Here is a 23,828-nt window from a genome sequence, read left to right as displayed (position 1 = left end):
ATTCCACAATGACTGGCAGAGTGAAAGACATGGATTGGGTTGCAGATATACTTACAACAATATTTACATGATGGACTTCTCAAGAAAAGCTGTGAGGAAAGCTGTGAGGATTTCCATGAGGAAATAATAATTCTAAATAGTTGTTAAGCTTTTTCCATGAACCATTTATACATTTGTGTTTTCTTTCCTGTAGAATTTGCACAAAAACACACAATTCGCCAAAATTTCATCCCCCCGTAATGCATGAGAAAAAAATGCAAACTGCACGGAAAGACGGAGGGTTATTAAATAAGGTTAATATTGATGCTTGTGCAAGACATTTCTGTATAATATTGATAGTTTTTATATCTCTAGCTGCATAACAGTGGTATTAAGAGGTGGATTGACTCACTACTGAAAGCATATGTGCGAAATTCTAGGCCTACCAGTGGCTGATATTATAGAGCTATTAATATATTAAAAAAGGACAGAATATAAAACTGTGGTAATGAATAAATCAATACCTTTGAACCATGAGAATAGCAATTTCTATAGGGGGTTGTGGTATAAAGGGGGATGTTGTAAAAATATTTGAAAAAACTCAGAAGGGGGTTTAACACTTGTATTGTGAAACTGCAACCCCAAATTCCAAAAAAGCTGGGACAATATTTCTCTCGCAAAACTTCAAAAACTGGTCTCCTCAGTTTCCAGTTGTTAAAAGAAGAGTGATGCTACACAGTGGTAAACATGGCCCTGTCCCAACTTTTATGAGTTGTGCTGTGGTTATTCAAAATCCAATTTAATCCTTAAAACGGTAAATTTTCTCAGTTTAAGCACTTGATATGTTTTCAATGTTCTATTGTGAATAAAATATGTAAATTTGTAACTCATTGCATTCTGTTTTTTTTTTTTACACAGTGTCCCAACTTTTTTGGAACTTTTGGAACTTTGGGGTTGCAGTATTATTTTCTGCACCGTAGTCATTTTGAATGGTGCTCTCAGTTTTATGACACTTTTACTGTCTGAACATAATGTGACACATCACCACCTAATTTTGGTGTCATTTTGGGCAATTCATGCACCGCCTTTATCATGTAGCCCATGCTTAATTTGCCCATGCCAGGTGTGCAAAATCACAAGTATCTTGTGTTTTATATCTGCAATGTTTCATAAAGACAGATATGGAAATGCTGTGCTTTAAAAATGAGTAGAAAGTCAAAAGCAGCCGACAGCAGCAACGCTACAGTGCTTAAACATGCATTTCTTGCCATTGATTGTTGTTTCAAGAAGCCTTTCGGCATCATGTTATTTATAATACTGAAGATCGTTTGGAATGAATTGGCGTTCCAAGCACTGAGTTGTCTACCAAAGCAGAGACCATCCCCCTGGCCCAGCCGAAGATTTATAATTGGCCTATGTCAGATTTTATTGCCTCCTATTGAGAGCATGAAATCTGTGCCTCAGACCGTCTAAGCCCGTTGCTTCTGACAGATGACAAGACACCAGTAATTATCAGCCGCCAAAAATAAATCAGGGCCTTTACTGAGCGTCCTGCGACGCCCTTGAAGAAATAACCATTTTCATGACAAGGAGAACCTGTCCAACGACACTTTCCTGAGATTTGTAAATCTCTAGCTCAGGCCCACATAATGAGCGGTTGTTACTTGCGTGTTATTAGAGGTCTGTGGCCAACATTATAGATATGCATTTCCCAAGGGGTAGTTAGAGTAATGAGTAAGTAGAGTCCGGTTGCTAACCTTGGCTTTTGCAGAGGTATGTTAATGTATGTTTTCAGCTTTCCGAGTGGAATTTTCACACCTCAATAAAACATATCCTCCTGCCAAGGACAGATTGCCTTAGGTATTTTTTCAGATTAAAAAAAAACTGAACAGTGAGGTAATTTCAGTGTGATCAGCAATTGACTCATGTGTATGGATTTAACAGCTTAAGCTTCATAAAGAAAACATTACATTTTCCCACAATTACACAGATTTGGTTTAGATTCAGTAGCGATGGGATATCATAGATTTTCTGACACAACATACTGTCATAGTGTAATATTGTCACATACACACACACACACCTGCCACATTACATACTGGTTTAATAGAACCACCCAGTCTGAGTCAGTAGACACAACATTCTCTCACTCTCTCTAGTCAAAGGGGGAAAAAAGAGAGTGATAAGCAACACTGATGGATGAGTCAACCCTGTTCACACTGGGGGGCCAATTACTGTACAATCACTGAAAATGACTGCAACTACTGATATTAGTTGACTTTTTTCACAAGGATGAACACTTTGTTACATCTTTATTTAAAGTGAGACCAAGCGCTCAAAAAATTCCAATTAATTTCTTATAACAGTAGCTGACAGACAAATCACAGGTTCTATCTGATGTGTTATTATTTCTGCAGAAGCAACTTATCAAGGACTTGCATAATGGATGTGTCACATAAGTGCTGCTATATAACAAAAATATAGTTATATTGATTATAATGTACTGTTCATATATTTATATCTTCGCAAGGATTTCTCCAGTGTCAAAATCTTGTACAATGCAAAACAAGGCGCTGGTGCAGATGTCCCACAAAATGTGTCGTTAATAAATACAGTTATAGTCACTGGCATATTAATGCAGTAGAGGATGAATAAAAAAAAAACTGCAGGACATCCTATTATGTGAAGGTAATCAGCTCATGGGTGGCTAAAGTTTGGAAACTGTTCATTTTGGGGTACTACATATCTAAGTTAATTGATTCTACTTAAAACTGAATTAATTTGAAATAAATACATCGCATGTATGCAGCTGTCGTATTGACATTCGCATTGCAAGTACATGCAGCGAAAAAATTAGGGTTGAAAAATGTGCGCTTCAAAAATCCAATGAGGAGAGTAAATGCCTCATAAAATGTTAAATAAAAGTTTCTTTCGGCTCCTCATAAAATGTTAAATATACAAGCTAAAAGGCCCGAGGACTTCACATCAACAGAGTGCTATTAATGGTTGTTAAAATGTACCAACTGTCAATAGGAGCTCTGAAGGGCAACGTGAATGCCAGCAGCATTTCTGTTTACAGGTGTTTATCAGCATAATGACAGGGGCCTCAGAGAACATCTTCATCTATCAGACATTTCATCCAAAATGAAAATAAGTCTGTTGTTTTAGTGCATAATGATATGCACATATCATTTAGTGTATATATCTCTTTATTTTGTTACAGCACATGAAGAATAAAGCTAAATGAAGATTACGTGCATTTGATTATGTGAGAGTAGGCACAGCGCATTTCGTGGTGATATGCCCTGATCTGAACTTGAGTAAAGGTATGTTATAACACATGAAACCACACACAAATTGGAAATGTTTGACAGAGCATTCACAGGGCATCTGGCTGTGTGCATAAAGCCTGAAAGTACATAAAAAAGAAATGTATACCACTGCACAATGCACTTTTATTCACTCATCCTTACTGGAGGATATGTAAACATATATACAGTGAATAAATATAAAGACTATAGCAGTGTAAAGATGTGTGGACATTGTTGAAAAGTACAAGTACAGTAAATAGTTTTAAGGCTATGGCAGTGAAAAATGTGCAAGCTGAATAAACAAGTGAATGTACATGAGTGTAGTGTTAGGGTTTAGATTTATTCTAACCTACTTCAGGTTTACATACAAACGCAGATACAGACACAGATATTTGGAGTAACAAAACATAGTGACACTGTACCCAAATGTAAATGTTTCTGGTGAGAAAATAAGTACTTTATATAAAACAACGCGTACCACAATGCGAAAATGTTATTAAACATGCAAATCATTTGATTGATTGATTCAACTTTGAAATGCATGACTTCTCTTTACATAATATCACTACAGAAAGCACAACTCAATCAATGCTGAGCCGTCATATCGAGGAAAAACTAAATGTTAGGTTAGAAATGTCAATGTCAAAATACCCCAGTGATTTATGCCCCAGTGAGCTGCTTGCATGCTTGAAGTAGCTGTGAAAAATGTCATAACTTGTCCAACTCTTGCTGTAGGAGGAATGTAAAGACTCATTGCGTGTTGCTAAATAACTTTATTCAAACGATTCGTTTAAGTTTAAAGTCTGGGAGTGTATATATATATATATATATATATATATATATATATATATATATATATATATATATATATATATATATATATATATATATATATATATATATATATGGATATTTATCAAAACCTACAGGTTTCTCAGAAATATATTTCTATCAAAGGCTCATATAATTATTGATATAATGAAGTTTTCCATAAGGAGACATTTAATGTAATAATTATGAAAGTGTCTAAAGTGTCTGTTGTTCGTAATTGTAAAAAGGTATTTCTGAAGTTTTCTTAAGCATGTAGGAACGTCTTTAGGAACAAAGGGGTGTGTGGTTTCTCAGCAACATGACAAGCTGCAATTTCTCTTCTTAATTTCAAGAGGGAAATAAAGTGTGGAGTAATTACAACAGTACATTTGTACACTTGTATTATAATTATTTTTTCAAGCACCATAAAGCTGTATTTTTACTCATTTTATACTGAATTATTGATTCATGTAGTTCCAGTAAGCATAATGATAGGACATTTTAATAAGTGCTTTGTAACTATGCTACTGTTTTTGTTGAAAAGTATGATATTTGGGTATGTACTGTCCTCTGGTGGTGCAGAAATTGAACAGACTCAGTCCATGTGTTGGAGGCAGAGTTGTACAGTATATGAACTGCCACACACCGGGACTAGGGCTTTTTTTTTAATGTGTGTACATGTATGTGTATAACATTTACCTTCCTGGTAATCATCTGATTGTACTGCTGTCTGTGTTCTTCATTATAATGTATGTTTATTTATACTATCTGTCTGTCTGTCTGTCTGTCTATCTATCTATCTATCTATCTATCTATCTATCTATCTATCTATCTATCTATCTATCTATCTATCTATCTATCTATCTGTCTATCTATCTGTCTGTCTGTCTGTCTGTCTGTCTGTCTGTCTGTCTGTCTGTCTGTCAGGGCCAGAAAGACCTTCTCTGCTAGACCAAACACTATCTGAATCACTGACTTAGGTTTAAATTTTTTTTGTTTATGAATATGTATTAAATAACTTTAAATACTCTAGTCTCTTCATTTCATAGCTTTTCTCTCTCTTGCGCTATCCAATCAGATTTCAACCCTCACTTTACATGTTGTCAGGGTCAAAATCTGAAATGAGACCTTTAGAATAAACTGTGAAGGCACCTGTAGCGTAAAATACATGTCACTTGAAGCTGTTGCTTTAACCAATTAGATATCAAGTTGGTGACTCAAGGGCCACCTGGCAGGCGTCCAGTAATTACATTTTCACGTCCTTTGATTGGATGACAATCCAATGACAAGCTCACAATGACAAGCTCACAATCTACATACATATAAAGTACAACATGCAGTGAAATGCTTTTTATGACTGTCCAACATTTAAGCATGAAAAAAGGAATAGAATATAAAGATAAGAAATAAAAAAGATAAATTAAAAAAGTATAAACTATAGAAAAAAATGTAACTATAGAAAATATATGTATATACATGAATCTAGATGGGGATGAATGCATATGGAAGATATTGACAGTACAAATTAAAGTGATTTAGTGTGATTTTCCTTAAAGTGTTCATGTGCCGTATCTTCTTCTTCCGGCTTCTCCCATTAGGGGTCGCCACAGCGGATCATCTGTCTCCATACTACTTTGTCCTCTACATCTGCTTTTTTCAAACCAACTACCTGCATGTCTTCTCTCACCACATCCATAAACCTCCTCCTTGGCCTCCCTCTTTTCCTTCTTCCTGGTGGCTTCATCTTTAGCATTTTTCTACCGATATACCCCATGTCCGTCCTCTGCACATGTCCAAATTATCTCAATCTCACCTCCCTCACCTTGTCTCCAAAACTTCCTACATGCGCTGTCCCTCTAATAAAAGAATTTCTAATCCTGTCCATCCTCATCACTCCTAAAGAAAACCTCAACATCTTCAGCTCTGCTACTTCCAGCTCCAATTCCTGTCTGTCCATGTGCAGTATGGTGTGGTATAAAGTGACACTGTGCTGTGCAAGTGCAGAGTTGAAGTGACAGTTCAGAGTTAAGGTGTCATATGATAGTGCAAATGAGTTGTACAGAAATAGTAAAGATTGAGAGAGAGGCCCAGTACTAGAGCCTGGGTGTTTCCTGGTTTAAACTCCAAATGGACTGCCGGAAGAAGCTCCTCCTCATTCTATCTGTGTTTGCTTTCCCCTGAATGCAACAAAGAAAATATCCCATTGTTGGGATGGCTGAGGTCCTTCACAATCTTCCTGGCCCTGGTCCGGCACCACGTGCTGTAGATGTCCTGCAGGTTAGGGAGCTCAGTGCGGATGGTACATGCAGCTGACCGCACCATCCTCTGGAGGGCTCGCCTGTCCTGCATGGTGCTGTTTCTGAACCAGGAAGTGATGCTACCCGTCAGGACGCTCTCAATGGTGCAAGTGTAAAAGCTCCTTAGTACCTGCGAGGGTAGTTTAAAGTCCCTTAAGTGTCTTATATGGTACATGGCCTTCTTCACCAAGGGGTTGATGTGTCAGGTGAGAGTGGATGAGGTGTGTTTGCCCACCCATACGGCTTGTGGTCGGTCTGTTAGGAAGTTTAAGATCCATTGAAACAGCGTCAGGCTCAGAGTCCCAGAACCTCCAACTTAGAGGTGGACATTGACATGGTGAGGAAAAAGATCGGCCAAAACAGTTGTTAAGGTTTCAAAAGAACCATTTATACTTTCATGTTTTCTTTCCTGTAGGATTTGCACGAAAACAATTTGCCTTACTTTCAAATTCCCAGAAAAACTGTAATGCACATACAACCTGGGGTAATTTTATGAGGATAATCTGTCTGTCTGTCCTAAGTATTTTATTTCAAAATATGGATATATTTAATTATATAACCCAGCTACTAAGGTTGCACAAGCCAGTGCACTCTTAGTGCTGGTCCCAAGCTCAGATAAATATGGAGGGTTTAAATCAAATATGCGGATCACAAACCTAAATTCCTAACCGGATTGGTCCAGGCCCTGGTTACCAATGACCGCCAAAGGTATTGTTAGCCAACAGGGAAGAGGAGGAAGATGCCTACAGAGACGGAGAGAAAGGAGAAGTATAGGAGAGTGGAGGTTAGGGTGGGCACTTTAAATGTTGGTACTATTACTAGTAAAGGGAGAGAGGTAGCTGGTATGAAGGAGAGGAGAAAGGTAGATATGTTGTGTGTTCAGGAGACCAAGTAGAAAGGGAGTATTGGAGGGGGGTTCTATTATGGTGTGGATGGAAAGAAAGTCCACTCTGGCTCTGGTGTAGTGGTGATCCTGAAGGAAGAGTGAAGTAAGGCCGAAGTAAAGGTTAAGAAAATTTCTGATAGGGTGATGAACATAAAAGTGGAAGTTGAGGGGGTGATGATAAATTTCATCAGTGCCTATGCTCCACAAGTGGGTTGTAAAATAGAGGAGAAGCAAAAAATCTGGAGTGAGTTAGATGAAGTGGTGGAGAGTGTACCTAGGAAAAAAAGGTTGGTGATTGGAGCAGACTTTAATGGACATGTGAGTGAAGGGAACAGAGGTGATGAGGAGGTTATGGGTAGGTATGGCCATAAGTAACGGAATGTGGAAGGGCAGATGCTGGTAGATTTTGCTAAAAGAATGGAAATGGCAGTGGTAAATACCTATTTAAGAAGGAGGAGCATAGGGTGCTGTATAACAGTGGAGAACGGTGCACACAGGTGGACTACGTTCTATGCAAAAGATGCAACCTGAAGGAGATTGGAGACTGTAAGGTGTTAGCAGGGGACAGTGTAGCTAGGACAGCATCACAGTGGTCTGTAGGATGGCTTTGGAGGTGAAGAAGAGAGAGTGAGGACTGAAAGAAGAATAAGCTGGTGGAAACCGAAGGACGAAGACTGTAGTGTGAGATTCAGGGATGAGGTCAGACAGGGGCTCGGTGGTGGTGAAGAGGTGCTGAATGACTGGGAAACTACTGCAGAAGTGATAAGGGAGACAGCTATAAAGGTACTTGGTGTGACATCTGGAAATAGAAAGGAAGACAAAGAGACGTGGTGGTGGAATGAGGAAGTGCAGGAGAGCATTAGGAGAAAGAGTTTGGTGAAACAGAATTGGGATCGACAGAGAGATGAGAAAAATAGACAGGAGTACAAGGAGATGCAGTAGCAGGTGAAGATGGATGTGGTTAAAGCTAATTAAAAGGCATATGAGGAGCTGTATGAGAAGTTGGACACTAAGGAAGGAGAAAAGGATTTGTACCGATTGGCCAGGCAGAGGGACCAAGCTGGGATGGATGTGCTGCAGGTTAGAGCAATAAAGGATGGAGATGGAAATGTGTTGAGAAGATGGAGGGAGTATTTTAAGAAACTGATGAATGAATAAAATTAGAGAGAGAGAAGGTTGGATGGTGTGGAGATGGTGAAGTAGGAAGTGGATAGGATTAGTAAGGAGTAAGTGAAAGCAGCTTTTAAGAGTGAAGAGTGGAAAGGCGGTTGGCACAGATGACATACTGGTAAAAGCATAAAGATGTTTAGGAGAGATGGCAGTGGAGTTTTTAACAAGATTTGTTTAACAGGATTTTGGAAGGTGAGAAGATGCCTGAGGAAAGAAGAAGAAGTGTGCTGGTACCGATCTTTAAGAATAAGGGAGATGTGCAGACCTGCAGTAACTACAGGAGAATAAAGTTGATCAGTCACACCTTGAAGTTATGGGAAAGAGTAGTGGAAGCCAGGCTAAGAGAAGAGGTGACCATCTGTGAGCAACAATATGGTTTCATGCCGAGGAAGAGCACCACAGACGCATTATTTGCTTTAAGAATGTTAATGGAGAAGTATAGAGAAGGTCAGAAGGAGTTGCATTGTGTGTTTGTGGATTTAAAGAAAGCATATGACAGGATGGAGAGAGGAGTTGTGGTATTGTATGAGGAAGTCAGGTGTGTCAGAGAAGTATGTGAGGGTGGTGCAGGACATTTATGAGGAAAGTGTGACAGCAGTGAAGTGTGCAGTAGAAACGACAAACTGGTTCGAGGTGGAGGTTGAACTTCATCAAGGATCGGCTCTGAGCCCTTTCCTGTTTGCAGTGGTGATGGACAGATTGACAGACGAGGTCAGACAGGAGTTTTACTGGACTATGATGTTTGCGGATGAAATTGTGATTTGTGGTGAGAGTAGGGAGCAGTTGAGAAAATCCTGAAGAGGTGGAGGTATGCGCTGGAGAGAAGGGGAATGAAAGTCAAAAGGAGTAATACAGAGTACATGTGTGAATAAGAGGGAGGACAGTGGAGTGGCACAGTTGAAGGGAGAAGAGGTGGTGAAGATAGATGACTACTCCTTTGGTTTTCCTATCTCAGACAGGTCAGACACCATGTCTAAATAAATGCCTGTGTGACGCAAACGTCTCTAAACCCTCTGTCCCCGTGGTCATTTAATAGTTGTGTGGATGTGAGAGTTTGATCAGAGATCAGATGATGTACACAGATTTACTCCATACGCTGCTCTGTGAACTCATTCAATCCAAATAGGGTTTACACACTTCCTTTACTGTGCCCACGAACAGCTTTACATGTGTTACGGAAAGCCAAAAGCTGCTCTTAACTTCGGCTGTACGCCATTCCCAAAACGATGTTTGCGGTCTTGTGAGAAGACACGAAAAGACAGGAGAAGACGTGAGAAGTCCAAACGTCTTTATTTCTTTATTTTTTCCACGCAAAATATAATATAACGAGTGCACGCGTTGTGTTCTGTGGTGAAGTATGACCCTTTTGTTGTTCCACATGGGCGGAGGGTCGGCATGCAGTAGCGTGGACTAACCGCGCGGGGCGACTTGTCGAGTCAAAGCCACTTTTACTGGCGTGTACGGTTTCAATGGGCGACCAGCAGCACCACACACAGCGGGCACACAACCACCACAATCACCCCGCAGGACAGCCATGGACCGGTGGAAATCATACGGCTCTCCGAGAGACATCTGAACAATGCTGTTCATCGCTAATGTGAGCTCAAGCTGCCGGAAACGCAGAAGGAGAAAACAGGTAAGTGGAGCTTAGCCGCGGTTAGCATTCTGTCCGTCCTGTATTAGAGATCTGACAATCAGGCCAAATTAACTCTATTCTGAAAACGAAAAAGTGAACGACTCGAAATGTATCCTTATTTTTTCTTTCCCCCAAGACACGATGCTCTTCTAAACAGTGTCGCTGCATATAACGGAAAAGTTTTCTCGCGAGGTTTCGTCTAACCATAGCGGCGAAACATTTTTCTTCTGGAAACCGGAATAATCAATTAATACTATTATATACTAAATAAATACAACATGTCGAACCCATTTTTCAAGAAAACTTTCTTCAAACATTTTCCAAATCTCATATAAACTTATATATGGCTTTAAAAAAATACTAATAATCCAAACGTTCATCCGGGGACCTAACGTCAACGCCGGGCTCGCTGGAATTTTTGCTGAAGTGTAGTTTTTTTCCCCTACCCGCATTCCGCTAGGCCCCGCCCCCTGCTCTGCGATTAGTCAGGAAGTCCGTGCGTAGACGCGTTCTGCAATCTGGTTGGTGCACCGAGGAGTCACGTGAGCGCTCACCTGGCAAATCCTTAGGCGGGAGGCGGGGTTTATGTGGGAATACGGGTGTGAAGTTTAACATGACGTGCCTCGGGTTTGCTCGTTTTCCTATCCGCCATGTTAAAACCTAAAAGTCCCAAATGAGAGCCAAGAAGTTCGCTGGTGATTCATTTTACCTCCGTGGTTTTGACAAACATGTGGACAGAAATCTTGCGCATGTGGGGGCTGACAGTCTTGTGTTTTTGGTGTCGTGCACGAAACAGTGGTCATTTGGAAGCTCGGAGATTGAAGCGAACGTGAGCGAACCGTTTGCTACTCAAGAATCGGGGCATATAACTTCCATTTATAAAACAGCCTGTAGTCTTTCGTGATTTAAACATTAAACAAGTATAAAAGTGAATTCAGGACTCGTTTAGCTCGTAATTCTGATCGTCCAGGTTTCTATTTTACCTTCCAGATATAACCAGTGTGCTTCCATACTGGGCCTGGACCACCTGCTTAACGACAGTGGCCGATTTTCAAATCAACAACTTTCCCTTATGTAAGTGCACTTCGTACAGTCTGTATGAAGAGTCTTCGCCCGCTATGTAGTGCACTAAATGTCCGAAAGAAAGGCGTTTGCGATTCAGCCGGAATCGGAACGTGTCATGACCTCATTAGCAGTGTGTGTGTGTGCGCGCGTGCGTGCGTGCTAATAACTATAGCTTAGAATTATAATAATTTATAATAAATAGCCGCATATATTTCTATTAAATCTATTTCGAAAATACAGTAATATAGCTTAATATAAAAATCTGATATTTATATACACTATATATCATGTAATTTTATGCATAATTCTAAATACACGTGTGTGTGTGTGTGTGTGTGATATATTACACGTTTTTCAGTACAGGGCTTCCGGAATGCAATCCTTTTTTAAAAGTTAAAATCTGAGTTCCCTCAGGAGCATATTAATTGGCAGACTGCAAGTTTTGTCTCCGTCTCGCATTTTGAGTTTTAATTATTTTTATTATTAATATAATTTTTTAAAACTTAAAAACATACACAACAGTGGCAGGCGTATACAAAAAAAAGAAAATAGTTAGCGCAGTGTCACTGTGGCCACACACCCCGTACCGGAAATCAGATTTGCTTTGCGCATGCGTGAAACCGTTTAGCTTTTTATGTCCAGCCTCAATCATTTCATTTAATAGGAAAAAATCCTGAAAAATTACTTAAGCCAAGAATCAGCCTTGTTTCAGTTTCCTAACTGCTGTATAATTTCACTTCCCCTCTGCGAAACAATTGTTTATGAATAGAAGTTGTAAATGAAGAACTTTATTTAGACCAGGCAGCATATTAAATTAGATTTTATTGAATGATGATCGTAAAAGCAGCATGCAGGTTTATGAGTGTTGGTTATCTGTACACAGAGGCCATGGAGGGTTTTCAGGAAGCTTATATATAGATCGTCTTTGGCTCAGACTTTGCTGTGTGAGTCATTTAGTTCTTGGTGGATAGTCACGTTTTGCTCAGTCATGGTGGCCTTGGAAGATTTCAAAGTTCACCAGAGTTTACTGTTGAACCTCTGTGTGTGTGTGTGTGTGTGTTTGTGTGTGTGTGTGTACTTGCGTTTGCTTTTTTTTTTTTTTATTTATTCAGTGGATACATGGCACTTTGTGTTTTTAGAGCTTCTGCAAACGTTTCATGTCTTTCAGGTCAACTAATTGGATTCAACCTGATTGACTGCGGACGAGAGCGTTCCTGATGCCGGAGTTGGGAATTCACTGAGTGTGCGTTTAAAGCGGATTTGCTGACTCATACAGGCGGCAGCAGAACGATTCCCAGTTTCGGTTGTGCTCGAAATATGGACGGAAATCATCAAAGCACTGTTTTAAAGCATTACGAGGTCAAAAGCATGCACGAAAAAGAGCCCGTGTTATCTCTAAACGGAGAGGTGGGCCTCAGTTCCGGTTACATTACGAACGGCTACTTAAACAAGTCTGTCGACAACGACGGCAGTGGCTCAGAGAGCGGCTACACGACACCTAGGAAGAGGAGAGCGAGACGCAGCAGCATGAAAGGCACCGAGAGCGCGAGTCGGGAGAAGGTATCAAGGCCTTTTTCTAAACAGGAGCTGGACAATTCAAGCCAGGAGGCGGTTGGGAAATCGATGCACTCTCGGCCGAATTGCACCCGGGCTTACCTTAAATCGGAGGTGCACACCGGGGTTCGCAGGACGGGCGTTCAGGAGACAAGCCCTGTGGCCGAGGTGCAGCAGAGAAACTCTGACATCAAGACATCTGTTAGTCTTGTTAGTAAAAAGACTGATGAGAAGGTCAGTAAAACCAAACTGGTCTCCTCAGTAAACTCTAAAGAGGACTCGTGGACTTTGTTCAAGCCACCTCCTGTGTTTCCGGTGGACAACAGCAGCGCCAAGATCGTCCCGAAAATCAGTTATGCAAGCAAAGTGAAGGAGAACCTCAACAAAGCGAGCGCTGAGACGGCGCAAACGCATGGAAAACTCTCGCATGTTCCCATGTCCGCTGTAAAAACGATCACGTCTGCTAGCTTTGCAAACATCTCCGCGTCTCTAGATGCTAACGGGAGTTACTCTGTGAAAACGTCATTCGATTCGCCTTACGGTGACGGAGTCGCGCCTTCTGCCTCGGCTAACCAGGCCGGAGAGAATGTTGAGAGCGCTCCGGGTGACGGCTGCAGCTCGTCGTTTTGTCCGTCCGCTTCGGAGCCGCGTCTTTTTGTTTACCCGCACAAACCTTTAAATATGCAACCCCTTGCTGCTCAGACAAATCAGAAAGCTCTCACGGACATCTTCCAGAACCAGTGGGGCCTGTCGTTCATAAACGAGCCCAACGCAGGCCCAGAGGGGGTGCCCGTTTCTCACCTGACCGTGCCGTTCGAAATTTCGGAAATCACGTTCCATGGTGGAAACTTCCCGTTCCTCATCCAGCCATCCCTGAACGCCGTTTCTCTCCCAGCGCCTCAGGACGCACAGAGAAGGACTAACAGGCCCGCCGTGGCTGTAAAACCCTGCTCCATTTTCCGCCCTGGCCATCAGGAGGAGTGTAAAGCAGAGCGCAGGATCTCGAACGCTTCGTGTGAGGATTTGGATGCCGAGCCGCCGAGGAACTCTGTGCTTAATAGCGTGCAAGTGCACACTGTGAAAGAGCAAAACCGATTTTACGAATGGGGATGGACTGACCTGCGAGCTGCTGTCCTTTACCACTCTAAAGGTAAGCTTCACCCGGAAATCTCTCCCTGTGGAATTTCTCCCTGTGGCTGGAATCGGATTTCCGATACTGTTACGGTGTTAATCGAACCAAAATCCTTTGTAGTAAATTATACTGAATTGATGTGAAATGTAAGCTTTGTATTTTGACAGTTTTCTCCTGCTCTTTCTTTCCTTCTGCAGAATTTGAATATCTCCTCACTCTTCACAAGCAAGGTTAGTGTTTATTTTCTCTAAATACTGTCCGCATTTTTTTTCTTACACTCTCATAGGGGGCGTAGTTCTAAAGATTATTTAGGAAGGCAAATAAAAAAAATTAAAAAATTAAAAAAATGTATACTCGACTCGTGGCTTTGCTTGTGTGTGTTGAAGCACAGTAACACAAGCAGCATTGCCGTGTGACTTCCGATAGCTTCACATCAGAATTTAAATATCCCTTTCCCAGTTTTCCAAACTCGAACTGTATGATTATTACACACAGCTCGCAGGCACTCCCATCGAGATCGTCATGAGCTGCACTTGAGGTCATTACAAAATGTATTAGTGTTAAAACTTTTCTAAAATAAAGGTCCACTAATAGAGGATTTTACTGATACCAAGAGCTGGGTTGGATCGTACACTATAACTGTATCGATAATCGATTAATCGACCGATTGTTTTAAATGAATACTGGATAAAAAAAAAAAAAAAACATTGTGTAAAATAGTACTGAACTTTATTACAAAATAAAAAACCAGTACTGAATTTTGAACATGTGCTATATGAAATAAGTATGAATATATTAATTAATTAAAATAATTCATAAAATATAAATTGTTAAAAGAATTATATAATATAGCGCAGCGCACAGTCTCGCACGTAAAACAGCATGTGGCGTCTCTAGAGGTCGCGCTCGTAATGACAGCAGATCGGAAGCCTGGAAAAACTATAGGTATGGGTTTTTGCCAAAAGTTCTCACAATTGACGATCAGATATATTAGGCACAATGCCGGATGCGCCATTTCGATTACTGAGAATGCGAAACTCTAGCTACATGTAGCCATAGATGGAGTTTAAATAAGTTTTGAAGAAGACCCCCAAGGGGTGGCTTTAGAGGGTGGGAATTCCATCCAGGATAATATACTTACTGGAATAAATTTTCTCTTGTTCTTCTTTCTTGTAGATCCAAAAAGGGTGACGTATTACGGGGAGGTCATGGACGGACCTGATCATTGAGGTGCCGAGTACCAGTACTACATCTCCACCTTGGGTGCTACAGTCAGTTCTGATCCTCTATGTGAATTTTCTGTTCTGAATAACCAGACCGGAATGATAAAGAGACCGAAGTTTGGGATGATGAATGTTGTTGCTAAAGCTTTGGAGTTCTGCGGGTTTGCTCTGCACACGAGACTGCCGCGAGTCGGACTACACGCAAACACTATAACAAAACCCTCTAAGGATAAGTCGTCGGCTCATGCGACTCAGCTGCTGCGACCTACCCGGAACCTTCCAAACACAACTACGAGCTTCACAATCAATTGATTTCTCCCCCCCCACACACATTGAAATCAAAAAAAGGCTTGTTTTGTGTGGTTTTTTTTTTTTTATGCAATGCACATAAACAATCCATGAGGACCTTCTTACTAAGGAAGAAAAAGAGAAATAAAGTAGTTTGAACTTGATCTGCTTAAAAAAGAGAAAAAAAAAGCCTTAAACAGAAACAGTTCTCTTTTTAAATTCATGATCCAGCATTGCAGCAAACCCCCCCCCCCCCCCCCCCCCAAATCCCGTTCGCACGCATGTTTTATTTTTCACTTTCCACAAAAATTAATTTAGCTCTCAGTATTACTAATTCCCAAATTATCACGGAACGGATGTTTGTCCTTCCCTTGAGTTGGGTTTTTTTTTTTTACTTGAAAACATATGACAGCCCTGAGAATATGGAACTGGAGCAACCTACGGAGCAGGGGAGGGAAATAAAAAAATAAAAAAATGGCTGTAATGCAAGCGTTTGGATCAGGAAAACTTGTTGGCATCCCACGCTGACCAAGCTGAACATTTTACAGCAAAAAAATAATGAACGACTTGGTTACGCACGCTGCTGAGACGCGGCTGTGGACGGACAAAACTGTACTTTTTTTTTTGTTTGTTTGTTTTTTTCGTTGCTCCCAGTGTAGAACTGTAACCCGCCCGAACCTTAATATTTCTTTGCACATTTCTGTCGTGAGAGCTAACGTTAAGGCTGTAACCGTATTCGGCGGGATCGTGTTAAAGCCTCAAGATCTACTGTGACATTTCATGAACAAGGCCTTTCTCCAGAACTCTACGGTACAATGTGCCGAGTTATCATGGTCACGTTTTTCTTTTTTTTTTTTTGTCTTGGCCGCACAGACCAAAGATCAGGCTGGAGCATAGATAACCATATACTAGGCTTGGGTTGAGCAAGCAAGCTTACTTATTGGTGTTCTTTTTTTATTTCCTTCTTTCTTTCTCTTTTTTTCTAACCAAGCAAAGGTGTTTGGCTCATCATGAGTAATAGCACTTTATGTACACATACTGGGTTAAAGATGACTACGCCTATCTGAAACACGAGTTACTAACTCCTGCTTTGAATGGCTTTGGGCTGTTGTGCTTTTGAGAATAATGAACTCTATACTCAGGTAGAATCGGGAAAGCCATTACAAACCATGCGTTACTCTTCTGTATACTCGCTGTTCGGCAATACTCCTACTGTTCGATTCCGGCAGGAGGCTTCAAACGCTGGGTAGCAGTTAGCGTAATGTAGCCTCTCTGTCTCACTGTCTTGGTTTTTCTTTCGAAGGTGCAGTTTCTCGTGTATTTTTTTACAATTTTTCTTGTTGTTGTTGTTCACACTCAATTTACCCGTGTGTTGGAATTTGAATCAAATCCATTCTTTTAGGATGTAATTAAAACGAAACCAAAAGCCGACAAAACGTGGATGAGGGAGCGTACTTTCTATTGTGGTTGTTTTGGCAGGAAAACCAGAAAAGAAAGAAAGAAAAGGTGCACATACTTAGTTCAAGTTCAAATGTTACATTAAATCGTCCGTGTTTCTCTTTTCGTTTGGCGATCCACACCTGCGCGCAGTTCTGCAGCTTCGTGTTTCAATCCGCTTTTCTCGTCAACGGATCGTGCCAACAAGCTGCTTGTTTTCGGGGTACGCTATAGCGCCTGATCGTTGCGTCGCGCTAAAAGAAGCACACAGAGGAGAAGAGAATCCAATGAAGGTTCGGTTGAAACTTGCTAAACACTAAACGAGTGAAAGCGACCTAATGGTATACAGTAATCCCCCAGAAGAAACGCGATCAACAGACCCCCATCTTAAAAACTGCTGTTTTATGTTTACAGTACTGTAACATTAAACTTCAGTTCTGGGTTACTGTATATTCTAAAGAAGCTACAACAATATTGCTGTGCAATGGATCTGGCTTGATTATTCGATTTTAAGCTTCTGTTCAGCTTTTTTTGGCTCAGAAAACAGCGCCACACTTTTATCTCACTCGACTGGCAACTAGAAGCTGCTCTGCTCGGGCTTCGGTGGGGTGCGGTCGGGTTGCGAAATTTGTTTGGAAAAAAAAGAAGACAAACTGCTCCTTTAAAAAGATGACATTTCCGCTTTAAGCAGGGTTTGCCACGGACAGACAGACAGACTCCCTGGTGTGCCCTGTTATATGCAATTGCAGGACTTTCCTTCTGGTTCTTTTATGTGCTTTCTCTGGATTTGAGGCTCGGTTTTTCTCTTGCACAAGGGCTGAAAACTCTGCGAGAGACGCAGAGGGTTCAGGACGCTCGTTCCGACGCGGGTGGTCCTGTCTGCGAGCGAAACGCGGTATCGAGCGTTTGCATGCGTCGCCGTTGCGATGGCGATACGTAAAGATAATTTCGCTTGTTTTTATTTTGAATGCTTATTAATTCATTGAGTGTTAGAAGGCATTGGATTTTTTTGTTTGTTTGTTTGTTTGTTTTTAAACATATCTTCCGTTGTTTTTTTTGTTTGTTTGTTTCGTTAAACTTTCCCCCGTCACTTGTCCTGTGTAGCTTGAGCCGATCTTGTTACAATACATTAAGCGTGTCAATATTTGATCAGTTAAACGTCTTAAAATCACAGCGTGTCATTTCAACACCTGCAATAGTGTTGTTTGCCTTTTTCTCTCTTTTTTTAAATTTTTTTTTTTTATATATATATATATATATACATACATATATAAATAAAATGTTTTTGTCCTACGAATTAAATTTGTTTACGCGGATAGATCTGTTAAAAATAGAAGAAAAATAATAGTTAAATTTCCATTACACGATATTTTAAAAGCACTTATTTTCAGTTTCAGTTATTTTATACAAAAATAAATAAATAACAAATATCCAGAAATAATGCTATATACACTATGTAGATGGTGTTTGAAAGGCTGCGTCTAGACATGTGCCGATTATCTTTCATCTAATAATACGACTTGGAAATGCACGACATTATCGTAGACCGTTCAAAAGTTTCTGCACCCCCACGGGCCATGCGTTTTTTGTGACTTGAGTAATTTATTAACGACGCAGTGTTTATATTTATTGTGTTTAATATCGGCACATGCCCACTCGCATCATAGCTGTAGGAGCGAGTGAGGGGGCAGGGTTGGCACGGACAAGAAAGCTAAAAAAAAAAAAAAAATTGTGCAATGGCATTTTGACTCCAGAGCTTAAGATATGCAAGTTTTTCCTAGTCGCTGTCGCCTCCATGTTGAAGGAACCCGTAGAGGTGCCTGAACAAACCGTTTGATTTCTCAGATCATTTTAATGTGCGTTTTTATCATCGTGTTTAAAATCTCGCTTCAGAAACAATCAGTGCCGTGATTTCCTGTCTTTCGCTGAACAGTCCGGTCTTTATTTTCTTTTACTTTTTAATGTATGAGCTTGTGATTTTAATTTTATACACATTTTTTTTCTTTTCTTCCTTTTAAAATGTTGTTGTTTGTGTTTTTTTTACTGAGCTGCCACACGTTTAAAAATCGCTGTCTATGAGATGATGGTTGATTGTTGCTCATCTGGTGTTTGATTAAATTTCAACACTAAATCTCTAAATCACTAAAATCCATCATCAAGCCTTTCGGCAAAGGCTTTTATTGTTTTTTTTTTTTTTACTCACCGAATCGATTTCCTTTATTAGAAAATTAACTTTTAACAGTAGGCTAAATGATCATTTATTTCCCACACACACTTTAATATTAGACTAACTTTTTACCACAGTGTTTGGGAGAATGCACATTTGAGGAAATGTTTTATGTAGTTGAATTTGTTGAAATCATTATTTGAAACTTGACTGTAAGGCAGTACGGTTGTTTTGCTCTGTCATGGCTGGCGGAATTGAGCTTTTTTCTTTTTTTCTTTCTTTCTACTTTTTTTTGTTCTGAGGGGATGAGCTGTAGGTGTCAGATGGAGAATCTAATTTAGTTGTGGCTCATGGGGTGGATAAATATTCATTTTGTTGCTTTGAAACTTTTAAACAAACTTAAAAGTGGGAGGTCGTGTAACCATAGGTTTGTACCTCTTTGGTTTTTTTTGGGTTTTTTTTGGTAGTTTTTATAGCCAGTAAGGAGGGTGTGCTATTCCCCAACCCCTCCCCCCCCCCCTCTCTCTCTCTCTTTCTCTCTCACCCCCCCCTCCTCTCTCTCTCTCTCTCTCTCTCTCTCTCTCTTTCTCTCTCACCCCCCCTTCCTTTCTCTCTCTCTCTCTTTCTCTCTCACCCCCCCCTTCCTTTCTCTCTCTCTCTCTCTCTTTCTCTCTCACCCCCCCCTTCCTTTCTCTCTCTCTCTCTCTCTTTCTCTCTCTCTCTCTCTCTCTCTCTCTACGGGCAACTACGTGTAAAAAATAAAATCCCAGATGCCATATCTGCTTGTTTCCAGGATTACACACACTGTCAAACCCTGTGGCTGTTAGGCTTCTGATCATCCATTGATCTGTCAGTTTTCTGCTTGGATTGGATTTTTGTCTTGGAGAAAAGTGTCTAAAACAAAAATGTGAAATGTCTCAATGGAAAATCTTTACAGGAGACATGGCATTATACCACCCAGTACTGTTTTAATGTTCGAGACGATGTGAGTGAAAAATCGAGTCAGGATTTCTTTATATATATATATATTTACACACACACATAATGAATCAACTGTATTGAAAATGCCTGATACTTGTATTAAGCTAATGGCACACTTACGAATGATGAGCTACTCAGCTAGCTGTTTTCACGCGCTCACGTGAGCGTATTCACGGCGCTTCAAGAAGCACCTAAAATGATTTGGGTTTGGAAATTGAACTGCAAAATGTGCCATTGTGTCCCATGCATCCAGCATGTCCAGTGTCCGTGTCCTTCATCTGTATTGTAGACGTGTAAGACAATGATGCTGTTTGTATCTCTTTAGTGTTCCAATTATCCAAAGACGTCTTCGCAACGAATTACAAGCCCTCCTACGATGTCCCGCGCAAAACTTCAGGTGGAACCGTCGCGGAACGCACGGACCTCCCCACGTTTTTTGCTTCCATCTCGCAGGCTTCAGGCCGAAGGAACACAAAGCGAATCCCCAGCGTGCCGCTTTCTTGAATTACACGTGACGTGAAAGTGCTCGATTTCAGTCTTGTACTTTGTTTTGTCAAGGAAACCTAATCGTGTGTATTCTTCAGCAACCTATGGCTGTTAGGAGGGGGTGTGAGTGTGTGTTTGTGTTTTGTGTACTAAGAGGATACTCACCGTGCCAGTGTCATATCAGGTAAATATCACAGTGCCACGTCACGCCAACTGCCAAGTCTGACTTACCATTTCTTTTCCACGTCGCCTCGGTTCGATCTTTGTGCACAACGACGCCGTTGGAATTCTTGAGGCATTTATTTTGTATTATTTTTTTTTTTTTACACTTCAAAAGAAATCTCGTCTCCTGTAATTGTAATTGTGAAACTGTCTGGATATTATTTCAGACAAGCATGAGAATGTCGTTTTCAGCTTCCACAGCCATGTTTAAACGTTCAGAAGTGTTTTCACGACCTTCCTGTCCCCATTAAAATGTTGAATTGATTTGAAACTGTGTATGTGGTGCTTTTATCAAACATGAATGTGCTCTACAGTTTCTTTTTTTTTATATATATTTTTTTTAGGTTGCTTGCAGAGGTAATTAATGATGATTTCCGTAATGATTGTATCAGCAGTCAGCAATGTCCTTGCTGTGGTACTAGAGGAATAAAACACTAACACACTGCACTTTTTTAAGTTATTGTCCATTTTGTGGTGGTTAAACATCATGCTATAAAGTTTTTTTTTTTTGTCTTTCTTGTTTTCTTATGATCACGATGTTATTTTATCCTGATCTCGAGGTAACAGATGATGTTTTCTCCATCATTTCACGTGATCTCAACGTAAAAACCCGTTTCTACACAATGTAATGAGTGAGTCTGTGATGCTGCCTCTAGAACATGCTCTTATGCTGAATACACAGAAAAAAGTACTGATTACGTGGAAACAATGTTATGTCAAGATGATGAGAAAATGCAGTCGTTAGGTCGAGATCACGAGAAAACAATAAAAAAAAATATCAGGTCGGGTATATCGGTAGGAGGATGCTGAGGATGAAGCTATCAGGAAAGAGGAAGCCCAAGGAGGAGGTATATGGATGTGGTAAAGGAAGACATGCAGGTAGTTGGTGTGAAAGAGGCAGATGTAGAGGACAGACGGATGATCCGCTGTGGCGACCCCTATTGGGAGAAGCCGAAAGAAGAGCATGTTGTGTATCATGATATTTTTTTTTATTCTTATAAAAACCTGCCCTGGTTATGTAAACTATATGGATAAAACTAGACCTGACTTTAAGTTGAAGGCGGACGATTGATGTCTTTGGGTCCCGAACTTGCTCCAGCATGACAATGATCCTGTGCACCATGAAGATTTGCTTCACAGGGGGTTGAGTCGAAGATCTTGAGCGACCTCAACCCTATGGGATGAATTGGAACACTGACTGCACCCCAGAACACCTCACCATACATCAGTACCTGACTTTACTAACGCCCTTGTAGCTGAATGAACACAAATCTTAACAAGCACACTCCAAAAGCTGGTGGAACATCTTCCAAGAAGAGTGGAGGTTATTATAAGAGCTAATAGTGACTTAATGCTTAAAAATAAGATACAGCAATCTTGATGTAAGGTGTCCACAAACTTTTGTCTGTATTTTGTTTAATGTTATTTGAACAGGCAAAATAGAAGAAACCTATTTCCTTGAACTGAACTTGTACTGAATTCATTGATAATTAAAGAAAATGTGCATTGGAACTGATCATCAGTGCAATCTTGTGGCCTGTCTTTGTTTTTTTGTTTTTTTTTCAGTACACTGAAGAAACGTGATGTGTGTGTATATATGTGTGTGCAGTAGGGGGCGCTGTTTACCTGGTTTAGATGAACATGGCTCCGGCAAGCCAAATGTCAAGTTTATTTTTAAAGCACATATAGAACCAAGGCTCTGTTTCAATGCTGTTTACAACATCATGACTGCCCCTTGGCATTTCGGTGTGTGTGTGTGTGTGTTTGAAGGATGCAGCTAACAATATAAAACTAAATCAGAGTGCTAGTACAGGGATTAGCATGCTAGAATCCTGGAAGAGATGTTCGGTTTAGAAGTTGTGGCCAAAATCCTTGCTGTTGTATATCATTATATAATAATCACCCTATTGATTCATCTCCTTTGTGCTTTATGTAACGCAGGGAAGGTGAAAAGGATGATAAAACAGCCATAAAACCAGAGAGATCGAATAAATAGGCTACAGAGGCAGTCAAAAACGATCAGGAATATTCGAATTTCCGAGCACCCTTTATTGACAACATCAGTAGTTTGATGTTAGGAACAGTATTATAGGCCGCCATGTTATTATTATTAATCTATTAGTGTTATTTTGAATTTGTTGCTTGAACTTTACACTCATCTTGTTGCAGCTGTGTATCATATTAACAGCACTTCCTGGTTTTATTCAAATGCAGCTAGATTATAGTTTACAATATTTCTACTTGTTATTTTATTATTATTCTCTTTCCTCTCAGTGGTCCAGTCAGTTAGCTTTATGACGTTTATTAGTTATGAATAAATAATCACCATAACCACCACGACCATCGTTAGTGTGTGATAATCAAACAAACACACAGGTTACCATGTTGCTATGAATGTTCCAAGGGTGTACACACCTTTTTGCGTGAATATTGCACATCCTGAAGTTAGTGTAAACTATTTAGAACATTCTCCATCATGACAGGAATTTCTCTGTGTGTGTGTGTGTGTGTGTGTGTGTGTGTGTGTGTGTGTGTGTTTGTGTTTGTGTATATGTGTGTGTTTTCCCTTCACCACTGACTGCAGTTTTGAGATTCCTGAATTGCTCATCTCACTGGAACATTCTTTCATACGTAACAGTCTGAAATAGGAGGAACAGATGGGCTCTGCTTACTCTATTTTTAGCCGCTGATGCAACACACTCACACTGCTGATGGATGGCTGTAAGAGTGTGTGTGTGTGTGTGTGTGTGTGTGTGTGTGTGTGTGTGTGTGTGTGTGTGTGTGTGTGTGTGTGTGTGTGTGTGTGTGTGTGTTCTTGCCCTTTTTTTCTAAGCCTATTAGCTGTTTTTCAGTTCCTCCTGGTAACCAGTGTATTAAATTCACAGCGTAATAACCATAACCATACAACAATCATGGTGCTGCTTAGAAGAAGCAAGTTGAGTACTTTTCTGACAATAGAACGTTGAGATATTGTTAATATAGAAAACAACTTACGCCGGGTTCTTGAAACATTGACAAAGTTAGATAAAATCGAATCTTAAAAATGAAAATAATAAAGTTGTCAGGATCTTCCGGGCTCACAGGATCTTCCAGGCTCACTTCTGGCTCGGCGGCCATCTTGCCGTTTTTCTCGGGCCACCCATTTAAGAACACCTGAGACATTTACTTCTGGCCAGATTATCTC

General features: G+C 40.4%; 1 protein-coding gene and 1 long non-coding RNA gene across 4 annotated transcripts in view; both read left to right on the top strand.

The window, feature by feature from the left end:
* LOC310741115 overlaps positions 1 to 20,915 on the top strand; it is an 89,841-nt gene extending 68,926 nt beyond the window's left edge. Inside the window, exon 2 of the long non-coding RNA XR_014537841.1 lies at positions 20,577 to 20,915. This is a non-coding gene — a long non-coding RNA (uncharacterized lncRNA). The remainder of the gene's footprint in view (positions 1 to 20,576) is intronic.
* Positions 9,072 to 15,594, top strand: LOC310741076 (FMR1-interacting protein NUFIP2-like). Of its 3 annotated transcripts, none has more exons than XM_083568539.1 (5): positions 9,072 to 10,089; positions 11,080 to 11,163; positions 12,323 to 13,858; positions 14,038 to 14,070; positions 15,017 to 15,594. In XM_083568539.1, exons 3-5 carry the CDS (start codon positions 12,472 to 12,474, stop codon positions 15,067 to 15,069), a joined length of 1,473 nt encoding a protein of 490 aa, XP_083424665.1. In that variant the 5' UTR covers positions 9,072 to 10,089; positions 11,080 to 11,163; positions 12,323 to 12,471; the 3' UTR covers positions 15,070 to 15,594. The 3 variants fall into 3 exon arrangements, with proteins under 3 accessions (XP_083424665.1, XP_083424664.1, XP_083424666.1); XM_083568540.1 differs by lacking the exon at positions 9,072 to 10,089 and adding an exon at positions 10,101 to 10,918; XM_083568538.1 differs by lacking the exon at positions 11,080 to 11,163 and having other exon boundaries at positions 9,073 to 10,089.
* Positions 20,916 to 23,828: the final 2,913 nt, after the last annotated feature.

The sequence above is a fragment of the Silurus aristotelis genome (assembly GCF_946808225.1).
Source record: "Silurus aristotelis genome assembly, chromosome: 18".
Taxonomy (NCBI): domain Eukaryota; kingdom Metazoa; phylum Chordata; class Actinopteri; order Siluriformes; family Siluridae; genus Silurus; species Silurus aristotelis.
Note: the sequence above shows the minus strand (reverse complement) of the source record. Positions and strands in the feature narration are given on the sequence as shown.